The sequence below is a fragment of the Natator depressus genome, chromosome 7 (assembly GCF_965152275.1).
Source record: "Natator depressus isolate rNatDep1 chromosome 7, rNatDep2.hap1, whole genome shotgun sequence".
Lineage (NCBI taxonomy): Eukaryota > Metazoa > Chordata > Testudines > Cheloniidae > Natator > Natator depressus.
Genome location: NC_134240.1, coordinates 47658823 through 47672215, shown reverse-complemented (window position 1 = coordinate 47672215; position 13393 = coordinate 47658823). Strand labels below are relative to the sequence as shown.

The 13393-nt window shown below is 49.3% G+C and overlaps 2 protein-coding genes across 4 annotated transcripts in view; both read right to left on the bottom strand.

The window, feature by feature from the left end:
• Window positions 1-443: 443 nt before the first annotated feature.
• Window positions 444-12831, bottom strand: TUSC2 (tumor suppressor 2, mitochondrial calcium regulator). 2 transcript variants are annotated; one of them, XR_012640252.1, is made up of 4 exons: window positions 12671-12831; window positions 8755-8875; window positions 4415-4914; window positions 444-2563 (listed from the first exon to the last, which is right to left on the bottom strand). XR_012640252.1 is itself a non-coding variant. In XM_074958333.1 (3 exons), the coding sequence occupies exons 1-3, from the start codon at window positions 12814-12816 to the stop codon at window positions 4849-4851; spliced, it is 333 nt and encodes a 110-aa protein (XP_074814434.1). In that variant the 5' UTR covers window positions 12817-12831; the 3' UTR covers window positions 444-4848. The 2 variants fall into 2 exon arrangements, 1 of the variants encoding a protein (XP_074814434.1); XM_074958333.1 differs by having other exon boundaries at window positions 444-4914.
• Window positions 8792-13393, bottom strand: part of RASSF1 (Ras association domain family member 1) — a 37123-nt gene continuing 32521 nt past the window's right edge. Inside the window, exon 7 of one of the 2 annotated variants that reach the window (XM_074958331.1) lies at window positions 8792-8875. The gene's annotated coding sequence lies outside the window, so the exon portion shown is untranslated. The remainder of the gene's footprint in view (window positions 8876-13393) is intronic. The other variant, XM_074958332.1, reaches the window with a different exon arrangement.

Here is a 13393-nt window from a genome sequence, read left to right as displayed (position 1 = left end):
TAAAGACTCCACAGATAGATTCCAAAGCCACTATGGCCGTTCTATTTACGAATCTGTTTATAAACACCTTAGCTTGGTGGCTTTCACTTACTACCACAAAACAGATGGCACAAAACACCATGTTTTAGAGACATCGATTCAGATCCTTAGGTGGATGTAAGCAGACAGATGTGTCCCCCTCAGGCAAGCCCTATTTCTGGGCACAATTCAGAAGAGTTTTTCCTTGTGTCAGTACAACTGAAGGGGAGAGAGAATCAGGTAAGGCCCCTGAGTAGAACTAGGGGGGTTGCTACAGGGGCAGCGACATCTGTATGGGTAAAGCTTGCATGGCAAGTTCACACTACGTTAGCTCTAACATGTCCTGTCTGTCCATTACATACAGAGGCAGTAAGACCAGTTACTAAATCACCCTCCAAAAATAAGACAGCCATTGAACTTTTGGGATCTACAAATAGTTTTATTGAAATTTAACAAAATTAGACAGATGCACTCAAAGGCAGAGGAAGGAGGACCAAAAATATTGTACATGTTTGAATTGGAAACTCCTATCCATTCGCTAGAGGAGCTGTAAGTGTAGTGTTGGTGAGTACAATTCTACACATCCACACTTGAAAGCACAAAGTTGCACAGAAAGAAGTAGTAAAAAAATTGAAAAGAAACCAAGTGTGTTTTTTTGCTTGCTCCAACAATATAGTGGACATAGATACTATTTACAATTACCTTCACATTTTAAATATCCCTTCAGCAGTTCCCAAGGGTCCTCCTCATCCCGTCTGCGTAGGCTCAAGGGGACCGGCACTGCTAGGAAATAGGGTTGGGGGAGAGAAAGGCTGGGATTCTAGAATCCATGAAGATTGACTGCACAGCTTCAACCCCAGTAGGCTAGCCAGCCTAGAAAAGAAGTGGGTCAGGAAGAGGGGTAGGTAGCCTGCTGCTTTAGAAGTAGGGTGGAATGAGCCCTTCCTTGGGGGAAGACTCTGATTGGATTGCTCGGGATGTGTGAAGAGAGGGAGTTTCCCAACAGGCTGTCTCAGAGCATTTAAAGGACAGTGAAAATGGGTATAGGTTACCCATGGTGCTTTGCTGAGCGAAGGGTGCCCTGGTAACCTCTCCCTATTCAGAAGCAAGGCAGCCAGTAAAAGAACATGACAGGGCTAAGCTACTATGTTATGGCCAGATGTGAGACACAGACACTGTACTCTGCACACAGTGGTATGTCTGCACTGTAATTTGATACCACAGCTGGCCTGTGCCAGCTGACTCAGGCTCAGGGGCTATTTAATTGTGGTGTAGACTTTCAGACTCGGACCCCCAGACCTCACAGGGTCCTTGAGCCTGGACCTGAAAGTTAACACTGCACTTAAATAGCCCCTTAACCTGAACCCTGTGAGCCCAAGTCAGCGGACACAGGCCAGCCACAGGGTTTTAATTGCAGTGTAGACATACCCAGTGCCTTTCAGCCTTGGCTGGGTACCTCAAGAGTGTTACTCACTGTGCAGTGGGCAACCCATTCCCGTTCCCAAGTGCAGCAAGGGCTTGCCAAGGTGAAAATGTGCTACACAAACCTCCGTACAAAGGGGAAAGCATGGCTTCCTCTGTGAAAGCCATTCGACAAGCTCTGCCAGATGCACCGTCTCCCGGCCAGCCCTGCTTGCTGCTATGAAACACCGTCTCTTTCCAGAGTCAAGCCTTTCATCCCTGCTGCTTGTGGTGTGCAGATGGTTTCTGGGAATCACAGAAGGGGGAGCTCAGCCTACTCAGAAGGACTAACTCCCCTTCCTGCTCCCTCTCTTTTATACGAGTGGGAAGCATCTTGCCTTTCCCTCCATACAGAGTCTTCCCCAAAAGACCTAGCTCACCATTCAGCTCACTGATTTCTGACCAACTCTTGGCATGGAGCTTGTTTAACTAACGGCCGGCTCCACCTGGCACAGCCCATGACACTACCCTAGACCAGCTTGGCATTCAGAACACAGATCTAACCCTGCTGCCCCAAACCTGCCCAGCGCAAGGATGAGGAGCCTGTTCCTGAATTTGCAAACACAGGTACCACACCCCACACCAAAGCACATGGGAGGTGATGCCCTACCAACCTCTGCTCCAGGGGACATGTGGGGGGAAATGAGAACCGCTCGCCAGTATCTTATTTCTACAGAAGCCACCTCCCTCCCCATGCACTCTCCTCCATACCAAACACCTCCTCATTTCCCCTGTGCTAGATTCCACCCACCACTCAGGACCTAACCAATACTGCTCTCCACTCAGGAGGAGGCCAGTGGTCTCCTGCAGTCTCTTGCCTCCATCAAGAGAAGCCAAAGGAGGGCTCCCAGCCCAAGTTGTCTTCTACACACACCCCACAAGCAGAAGCAAGAGGGTAGTTTTCAGAGCTGTCTCCCCGTATCAGAGCAGGGGTCCAGGGCTGAGTCAGCCTCACATAGCTTGATCCATTTCTTTGTTGGAGATGGTGTCCTCCAGCCCAGCTCAGCCACCAGAGATGTGCCTCTTTCAAGAAGATCTGCAAGCCTTGGTCTGAGATGAACCCAAGTCACCTGCTAGAGAATGGCTGGTGCAAACAAGAGACACTTTAATAGGATATTTTTAAGAGCGACTTTTCCAAGTAGGTGGAAGAACACTGATCTAGAAGGAAATGCTCAGCATCACAGTGTAAAAGTGCTCTCTGCTAGAGCTATCAAAGCACTCTACCTGTGAAAACTAACTTCCATGCGGGGGTGGGGGCAGGGGAGAAGAACCTTTGGTCCCTCGGTGCTGTAGTTTCACTCCAACCACTACAGAGAGCGATTGGGGAACAAGGCCGAGTCTGAGCGCCAGCATTGCTATTGCTAACTACCAGACCCCTATCAGAATGGCATACAGCCCCTAGAACTATTCTCAGGGGTGTGGAGAGGGATACAACCAATACAGACACACAGATACTGCTACAACTTTGCAGCAGCAGCTTAAATTAAACATCGAGGTAGCAAATGTCTGAAGTGCTCAGAAAGTAAATTACATGCTCTGGAAGGGGAAACAAGATGTCTCTAATAAGCTGACTGCTGTGGGAGCCACATCTCGATCCAGTTTTAAAGCTTCACAGGAGTTCTTGGAGGGGTAGATAGTGGTAAGGATCCCTGACATCCTGCTTGTGCACAACGACTCTGCCCATTCTCATGTAACCCGGAACCGAGAGACCACGACTTCTAGTGTTTGGGATGGGGGTAGTCTCACCCCAGCTCAGCAGCAGCCAGCCAGCACTCAATCCTTCAAATGAGGAAGCAGGCATGAAGTGGCAGACGCACCAATGCACAGTTTCAGTACTGCCACCATGAGTCTAGCTGGAAGAGGGAGCTGCCCCAATAGCCACGTGTTTCTTTATCAAGTTGGGTGGGGAAGAGAGAACCTTCCATTAAAGTGCATTGCATTCCCTCTTGTCCCCATAGGGAGAAAGAAAGAGAGGAATGGGTGCAGCGGAAGAACCCAGGCTTCATATCTCAGGGAGATTTCCAAGACAGGAGGGGGCTAACACCAATTGCTTTAGAGAGTAAAAGCTGACTCTTCATTTCTGCCTTGGCTCTATCACAGCTACACACAGCTGCGGCACGCTGGTGGCTCTAGGGCACAACTGATCAACACATGAAAGTTACCCAGAACCACATTCTGAGAGGGACTGAGCCCCAAAATAAACGCTATGGCTAATACAAGGGTTCACACCTTGTACCCCACACTCCAACACACCAGATTCAGGAGAGGGAAGAACGCCACTCAACAGGAGCGCAGCCTGCTCCCGCCAAGGCAGATGCATGCTAATGGGTGGCAAACTAAGCCCTGCTGTGCGAATCCGAACTGCAAAGCTGTGTGGGTTAACATGGGCTGCCAGCCCAGTCACTCAGCTCTGAGGACTGCTGCTGCTTCCAGCAGCATCCATTGATCTTGCTGCAAAGATCGGACTGTTTGCTCTGCTGGCTCTGCACAGCGCCACCACTGGCCAATGGGATTTTCGGAGAGGTCTTAACACCAACAGCTGAGCTGGGGTATCTAAAGCCACTGGAAAGGCTTCTGGGGACTAGACGAACCATATCGCTAGGAAGTACAAAATAACGCTGAGCACGGGAGGGGGCTGTATAAAAGATGAGACTGAGGTCTGATGCAATGAAATCTGGTCTCCTACCTTCCCGAGAAGCGCTACTCTGTTTCATTGGGGTTCTCGAGATTAGCTCCACCTCAGACCGCCCCATTTACCCTCCATTCCCAGACCAACCTGGGGGCAGCACTGCATAACCCACACCCCCCCCCCCAAGGATAAACTACACCACTACTCTTTTATTCATCACCACTTTGTAGGGAAGGGGCATTAGGGGGCTGCCCCTAGCCCCACAGAGGTGAATTAACTGACCTCAACTCTATCTGGGGCAGGTACCTGAGAAGCAGCGATTTTGTTCGGCAAGAGATGCAGGATGGCTCTCCCTTTAAAACCTCAAACACAAGTGTCATGGGCAGTTCAGTGATCCATCCAAACATCTGATGGCAGCCGCGAGAAGGATTTCAATCTTCTGACTCAGTCGAGGGTATTGTTAAGCATGTTGCTAAACAAGGTCACATGTCTCGTCTAACTTGTGAAGAGATTCCTAGCCAATTCTATTCCAGGTAACTAGCCAATTCTGCACCACCCCATCTCTTCCTCCTCCTCCAGGAAAGAGGAGCTCCAAAGTCAAGAGTGTGTGCATCTGTGCTGGCAGTCCATTGTCGTTCAGGAACACAAGGCAGCCTTGTGTGGTTACATTAGGTATGGTAAGGCTGGGCAGGTTGGGTGCACTGACGGCACACAACAGCAGCTCACACTCCCCCCGCAGCTCAGACCTCGCAGATGATAACGGGGAAGTCCACATGAATGCGAGGGTGCTCCAGTTTCACTATACCCTGAAAAAAGAGCAAGGAGGGTAAAAAGGCAGGGGAGACACTGGTCAGAGCAGAGTCTTAAGAAAAGGCCTGCAAACAAAGGTCCCATGCTCTGCAAGTCACAGCAGATGGAGACAGACAATAGAGCTTATGTCCCAGTCCAGTTCTTAATGGACAAGAGTCCATGAAACCATCACAACTGAGCTGTTGGTTGACACTCTGAGCACCAGGCAGGCAAAACAGACTGGATGTGCTGCTAGAAGTAGCCCCTAAAAGTCAGACTAAGGTGCTCAGTTCCTACGACGCTGAGCACGATGGGTCTGAACGACAATAGCATGAGCGTGGGGGGGAAGCAGCTCAGCCTGTCGCTGTCCGCATTCCACCTGATCCATGACTAGGAGGTCATCAGCTTCCAGGGCTATTAGTCTGGCACCTTTAATTTAAAAGTCATTTAAAAGACTGGAAAAGAAAGGACTAAGTGACTGAACAGAAGAAAAGATCAAAGACCCTTGTGCACAAGCAAGGTTTCTGGCCAAGGAGTGATAGATACTGTGAACGTAACAAGCACGTGTGTCAACTAAAGCAGAACTCTAAGCCTTATGCATTTAATGTACTTTGGTGTGAATATTCTTCCATTACAAACACATCAGAAAGCAAAGTAGCTTCAGGGTCGATAGGCAAAGGATGTGTGCGCTAATGGGTTTTATGCTCTGGTTTCACAGAGGGATCAGAACTAGTTTGAACCAGGGCAATCCCCACTAGACATACGAGAGGCTGGGAATGTGGTCTAGTGTTTAGACTATGGGAAGAGAAGTCATTTCACCCTTTATGCTTACATTTCTCCACCTGCAGTACGGTGACAATGCTTCTTTGAAATGAACTGGTTAGTTTGTGTTTGCAAGGCTTCTGGACGGCCAGAACTATAAGGTGCTAGCGAAGGACAAAGGCCTATTGCAGGGATGATAAAAACTGAGAAAGTTTTATTACATTTAATAAAAGATCTGTATTTTCTGGAGAACAGCCACAGTTTTTGCAGGAGACTAACACCAAAAAAAGGAATAAGGGAATGTCTTGACCTGTGGCCTCCCAATTAATGGGCCTTGCTTGGTTCATGACAACGTGGACAAGTTTGTCACATGGCAGCTGCTGCTAGAAAGCAGCACCAGCTCATATGGGTGCCTGGGTATAGCGTGAATGCAACAAATGTATTTTGCAAAATAAACAAGACCTTCATAACTACATACAAAAGCCTTGGAACAGATGAGAATTTCTGTGGCTACTACTAGAAAGCCATAGCTAGGCGGAGTTGATTTTTAGTGCTCATGAAAGGTGCCAGCTCAACAGTCCTGGAGAATGAGGTCCCCTGTCCATAAAACAAATACAGCACAGGTAGTGGTGGTAGAAACTGCATACTGTCTATGTGCCTCACTCCACCGTCCAAATGGATCCCCTCAAGGGGCAAAAGGGGAGCTTGCTTCCCACAGCCCATTCAGCCTCTCTCCTGAGAATGCCAATAATGGCGTCAATTAGTGGCAACTGTGCAATATGGACAGCTGCCCACTAGAAGCTGGACTGAGACCCCAGCCCCCCCAAACTCATCTCATAGTAGCCACTGAACTGCTGTCAGATGGCGACAACACACCCATTTTCACTGACCTAGAGACAATACTGCTGTGTTTGCATGAAGTCTGCTCTACCCTAATATCTGCTTCAGCACTTCTCAATTTTAAACCCCGGAAAACTAGTCAAATCATAACCAATACCCCACATTTAGAACCTCTGGTCCCCCGGTCCCTTCCAATATCTGACTCTTCCCCTCCACCCCCTTATTTATTCTTTTGTTTGATTTTAGGACGGTTTGTTATATTGTTCCTTTTACAGTTTATAATAAAAGATAACTTCAAGGACCTGAGCGGAGGGTTTGAAAATGAAGGGGTTTTATATCAATGCTGAGTGTTAATACTGTAAATCACAGAACAGGGAGTCAATGTTCATTTTTAAGGTCAGACTGTTGGCTTCAGAAAGCAGGAACTTCCTGACACAAGTGTATCATGCTAATTGGCTTCCCTGACCTCACTCTGCTGGTTCACTAAATCACAGTTTGGATTTTGTTCCAAACTGGCACCATCAAGTGGCTCCATGGGGCATACCAATGTCAGAGCTTCCCTGGTGTTTGCTGTTTAAAACGGTCAAGTTACTTAGTATTTGTTTCTCTCACCCCGTCAGAGAGAGATAGGGGGTTGAGCCAGGCACTTAATCATGCAGGATTTTCAGAACACCCCCATACATAGGTGCCCTTTACTCAATCTTATCATTTCTGCTTCAGAACAAGGACGCCTGGGCACAAGGGTGGGGGTGGAATACCTACCCTTCCCTTCGGGAGCGTTGAGCAGAAAGAGAAATCTGGGCAAAAGGTTTCCATGTAATTTGAAAGCCATTGTCCCATAGGCATATCTAGTCAGGATTGCAGTGAGCTACCACTAGACTTCCAGGGGATGAGCCCTGGCACAAATCCCAGGTGCTCCATTGGTAAGAGTTCACAAAGGAACCCGGGAGTCCTGCATAGCATGTTAATACATTATCGGTCGAGTCCCCACAAGGGTCGCTTTTGTTTCTGAGCGTGTTACCTGAGGTATCAGGTTCTTGTGGACCCCTTTTAGTTTGGCGCACTGTGATGTTTCACTCCATATTCTTTATGAAAATATGCTTATGATATGATTGACATAACAGATTCACTTTATGTAAGATGGGTCTTGTAAGATCTCTTTGGAAACGTTAAAATTTACTTAATGTGATTACCCAATTTGAAAGCCTACATCATTTCTGTATCTGAAGTTAGGAATATTGACTCTGTATCTGTATTTCAACTATGCTACTTTGGGTGACACCCTCTGCTAACACTTCAGGTACAACAATGGAAAAGCCAGACTGGGCTGATGACCCATCAGCGAGGAAAATGGACTGTGAAAAGGCTTGGCCTTCCTGAGGATGCTCCATATTGCCACTGACTCATGGACTCTGTGATACTACACAGTCAGGTGGTCTTGTCACCTGATACTAAACATTACCTGGGACTTCTTTTAGTATTCCACTGGAAGGAAAGGGGGGGGGGGGGGGTCAAGTTTGGGAAACAAAGAATTCACGCCTTATGTAAACCCTATTGAAGGGTGGAGAGAAAGGGAAATGGGACTCCTCTCCATGGCCTGTCTGCCCAAGAAGACTGCTAAAGCCACCTGAAGGGAAGGAGTCCAGACTTAGAAAGGGGTCCAGTCTGAAGAGAAATATAACTGGAACTCTGAACCACAGAAACTTTGCAACCTGCCTAAAACAACATTTAGGGTAAGAAATTACATTTTGTAACCTGTTTCTTAAGTATATTGAGCCCAGATTGCATATTTTGTTTTATTTGGTCAGTAATCTGCTTTGTTCTGTCTGTTATCTCTTACATTCACTTAAAATTCACATTTTGTAGTTAAACTTATTTCTTGTTTATAATATAACCCACTTTATGTAATTTCTAACTGGGGGGAGGCAAGAAGTTGTGCATATCTCCCTCCACATTGAGGGAGGGGGAGCATTTCATAAAACCTTTAGTGCCCACTCCCTTTAAAGGGTACAAACCCAGAGTGTTGGGGTAAGCCTCTAAGGCTAAATCTTTCCAGAGCGGATCTCTGTCTCTCTGTGCAGCTGGGTGTGGCCCTGCCTGTGTGCTTGATTGGAAGAGGCTTGTGAGCAAAGCCAGGTAACGGGAACCCAGGCTGGCAGAATAGGCTGATTCAGTGGCATCCCAGCACATCAGTTGACACTTCAAAGGGCCCAAACCTGTCACAGTAGGGTCACTTTTGTTTCTGAGCATGTTACCTGAGGTATCAGGTTCTTGTGGATCCTTTTCAGTTTGGCGCGCTTCCTCCCATTCTTGGTGACAATTGTCTCCTCATAGAATTCATGGGCGAGATCCCCATCCTCATCATAATACATGGAGCTGCAGAGGAATGAGGAGAGGAGCACGTAAGAGACTGGGAGGACTGGCCATCAATGATCCCTACCCAAATATTTTGGGAAGAGGGCAGGAGTGGGCTGGCAGACATCAGCTGTTTTGGACATTACACACTGGAGAGGGCTGAGCACCATGGGACTGGAAAATGCGATATGGAGCCTGTCAGCTTGGGTCAGCAGCCAAGAGTCATTTCCATCTGACAGCTGTTCAGCAGCTGTGAAACAAGGAGCTGGCCTCAGTGCAGTATCTAGCAGGACAGAAATCCGCATCATAAAGCCACTCAGCAACTGGCATTAAATACATACAGTACTCAGATTTCAATGGAAGTGCCAGCAGCTGCTGTGTAGGCAGATCAGCCCACCCCGAGGTTGCACAGTCAGGCTCAGTGGAGTGGTAAGGGACTAAATGGACCATGAAGATTGCAGTCCCTCCATCACAGGGGCCTGGCCAAACCAGGGGTGAGATGGGAGAGAGAAGAAGCTGGAGCTACTGCTCCCATTCTGTATACAGAGATAAGGTTTGCTATCAACTCACACAGCCGGAAAGTTGGTTTTGTACAGAAGCAATTATAAGCAGTTAAACACAGACCAATGGAGCCATGGTAAATCAGTACCAAGCACGCTTCCCAGCTCTGATTCCATGCACACACTGGCGGATCTGTAGCACTCAAGGGTACAACAGCCACCAGAACAGTTTCACTCTTGGACAAACAAGCTCAAGTTGTTGCCAAATTAGACAGCTATTCAGCACAAAGGGTACAACGCCATTTTTAACTACAAGATCAAGTCTTACGTTCACTGCTCAAACACATCTAGTTTTAAGTTAAAAGAGAGCACACTTGGATCAGGCATGAAATAGGAACCATGAACTAAGCTCACTAAATGGGGACCCTGCAGTTCAAGAGCACTTTCTCCTACCCCAAGAGAGACTGCTGCAGTTAAAGAGGAAAATAAGTCATTAGATGACTTCAGGATTTCTTGTGGCAAGAGGGGAATTCAGTCTGATCTATTCAGTGCCTGGCTTATCTGCTAGCAATGGAGCTAATCAAGGCACACAGATGGTGGGTTTTGTGATGTAAACACCTCTTCACTAGGATCCAAAGTGAGATGACCAGTTTATTTCACAGGAATCAAAGTTATCAGGTGATAACCAACTTGGGTCACTACTAACGGATCTATATCAGAACCCGTGACCTGGTGGTAAAAGGCCCCAGAATCAACTCGGCTATTAACTCCCCTCTTGTCCCAGTTTATGGTATGTTTGAACACCCGGTTCCCTTTCTCTATGGGACTGAACCAATTTTACCATATAGCACTAAGACTGCACTAATGTAAACACCACAGCTCCATGCACACACAGATACTGAGTGTACCAAGATTTGTACAACTGACTCACATGCGCCTGAAGTCCTCCAATGACACAAACGACAGCTACAGCACTGACATTCCCCTTGCTACACCATCCAATGCTACCCTATCCTTGAAATGAACATAAAATACAAAAGCAATATACTGGTACCTCTAAAGAAGCCACACAATTCTTCAAAACAGTGGTGGGATGAGAAAGTAGCACAGCTTCCTTTCTGGACAGAAGCCACATATAAACAAAAAATAAAGGCCCAACTGCAGCCTTTTGGATTGCTGTTGAATTTCCCTGTTTCCACACATTGCAAATCCTGCACCTCCCGACTGGCTTGTGGGCATAAAGAAAGAGACACACAAGCTACCGATTTAGGCTAGACTAAAGAGGGGTATTGAGACTATGCCAATTCGCAGATAAACATCAGTTATTACACCTTCCTTTATATCCAAGGAAGAGGGGTAGAATTTCAGCTAACCACGGGCAACAGTTTGCCAGGTATGCCATTTGATTCAGATGCACCTGATGACTCTCCTGTCAAGAAAGGAGGTACACCAGTACGCCAACAGCTAATTAGGAGGAAATGAACCCAAAGCAAAAGTCAAGGATTTTGGCACAATATTAATCACATAATTTAAGAACTGGCAAAGAAACAACTTTGTGGTGCACATAGGTCTGATGGAGGCAATCCATTTCAACCCAGTCACTAAGATAAAGGCTTTAGCTGCAGCTCTACATTTACTTCCCGCTCAGCTAACAGTCTGCTAGCTCCCAGATAGGACTCTGCCCCTGCCAGATTTTGTCCACAGAAGAATACAAAGATCAGGCAGGTACAGTCTGCTTCCGAGTTCTTGACAAAAGACTTGAGGCTTTTCCAGAGGTGAAAAGCCTCAAACAGCTACTGATGGGAAATAACTCCAGACACAGTGATCAGTAAAAAGCACTAACAGGAGCCTCAATCTAAACAGGTGATAGGGCTTGCCCTGCCCCAATGCACAAAGCTTAGTTGGCAGGCAATCAGCAAGATCCCATGTCTTTGCCTCACAAGGTACAGTCTGTGCTTCTCACGGAAGGAGTAGCTGCTACTGAACACCACTGACTTTGCACATCTAAGTGACTGTACCCTGGTACCTCTACAATTGGGGGGCTATTCCTCACCCCAACTGTGACACCTCATAAGGCAGGAAGCACAGCTCTTCTTGGGCCCCTCATTGTGACCTTGACACAGCTGGGTCACTGGACTCAGTCATTCACTCTTCCTCCCCCAAGGTAAAGTCCCCATCGCCTTGGCCCAACAGTTCTATCTCCTTAAAAATCACATCTGAATAAGAGCTGCAATTAGATGCACTATCTATTTTTAAATAAAAAGGAGACAAATCAAAAGAAATTATATACTCTTATCTGTGCACAGATGCCACAGTGGGGAGCTACGTTACCATGGATTGTGAAACATAAGTTCCAAAGCTTAGTGTGAGAAACTACATTCAGAGCCTTTTGTTTTGCCCCTCCCAATTCTTGCCAAGAGTCCTGGGAAGAGTAACATTTCTGTCTTCCCAGAGCTCAGCACCCTCACCCTTTATAGTGAATGCCCCTTATAGGCAAATCCATCCTCCTCCCAGCCTGCTACATAGGGCTTCAGGGTGCAAACTGTACCCTCTAATCACTAAAAAAGTGATTCTGTATCCAAACTGTACCCTCTAATCACTAAAAAAGTGTGTAACTTTAACGGCGACTCTGCAGTCGACCCTAGAGGGGTACCACAGAGAATATTCCATGGATAGGAACATATGGACCAGCGGTACTTGCAAGTGCCAGGTGTCGCTGGGCACTATAAGGCTCCAGCTAAGGCTGCTCAGGGGCACAATGGTGCCCATCTAGGCCTCAGATTTTCCAGGATGTGACAGTTTACTCAGATGTCACAGCTCTTTGGTGCAGACCCCAGGATCCAACATGCCCACCAGGACAGCGCAAGGGCCACTTTACAGCAGAAGAAACTCATCTGAATGTGGCCTGGAAGTGAGAAAGACATCATGCAGAGGGTCAGAAGATCCTGCCTCTCTGCCAGACTGCGCTATCGTATAGCGAACGTGATGTGCAGCCCCCAGCCACTGCCTACCCCAGAGCAACTCCCTCCCTCCAACTCTGACACCTTCCTGCCCCATGGGAACCTGCTGGCTGCCACCTGCTGCACGGGAGCCCAAACCATTACATCCCCAACTCCCACAGCAACACACCCCAGGGAAACGAGACCCCTCATCCCATGGGAGCCCACCCCATAGCAACCCACTCCCTGCCCCATGGAAAGAGGTCCCCCTGCCCATGGGAGCCCATTCCAACAGCCAACCCCCCAGCCAATGGGAGCCCGCCCCATAGCAACCCACCCCCTGCCCTATGGAAACCAGGCGCCCGCCCCGCCCTTACCCGCGGCGGGTGAAGACGAAGGGGGTGGCGCTACGGCAGCCGCGCGCCCGGGCAAGGGCCTGCTCCCCGCCGGGGCCAGCGGCGCCACCCGGCCCGGGGGAGGCGAAGGGCCAGAGGCCGCGGGCCTTGGAGCCGCTGGCGCCCATACTCAGGGCGGAAGCATGGCCCGGGCAGGCAGGAGCCACCCGGCGCCTTCGCGGAGCCCAGCAACGGAGAGACCCCTCCCCGTTCCGCCCTACGACACGTCCGGCCGCGCGGGGCGCCCGCCTCACATGATCAGGGAGCGGGGGTGGGCGGGGAGAGTGCGAGGAGCAGTGCTACAATGTGAGACTCCTCCCCCTCACGTGATGTGGTGGGTTGGGGTCAGAGTTAACGGGCTCGAGTCCCGGTTTCCGGCCCCGCCTCCTCCCGGCATACACAGCTCCCACCCCCCTCCCGCAGCCTCCACCCCGCCCCCTTCACACACAGCCCCCGCCCCCCTCCCGCTGCCCCCGCCCCGCCCCTTCACACACAGCCCCCGTCCCCCTCCCGCTGCCCCCACCCCGCCCCCGTCACACACAGCCCCCGCCCCCCTCCCGCTGCCCCCACCCCGCCCCGTCACACACAGCCCCCGCCCCCCTCCCGCTGCCCCCACCCCTCCCCCTTCAAACACAGCCCCCACTCCTCCCGCTGCCCCCACCCCGCCCCTTCACTCACAGCCCCCGCCCCCCTCCCGCTGCCCCC

What these genes read in the sequence shown, in the direction of transcription:
- TUSC2 (XM_074958333.1), bottom strand. Translation starts at nt 12,816, where the DNA reads ATGGGCGCCAGCGGCTCCAAGGCCCGCGGCCTCTGGCCCTTCGCCTCC. An exon ending in TTCGTCTTCACCCGCCGCGG is followed by an intron (nt 8,876 to 12,670) that starts GTAAGGGCGGGG and finishes ATTCCTCTGCAG; the next exon opens with CTCCATGTATTATGATGAGG. An exon ending in ACAAGAACCTGATACCTCAG is followed by an intron (nt 4,915 to 8,754) that starts GTAACATGCTCA and finishes CTCTTTTTTCAG; the next exon opens with GGTATAGTGAAACTGGAGCA.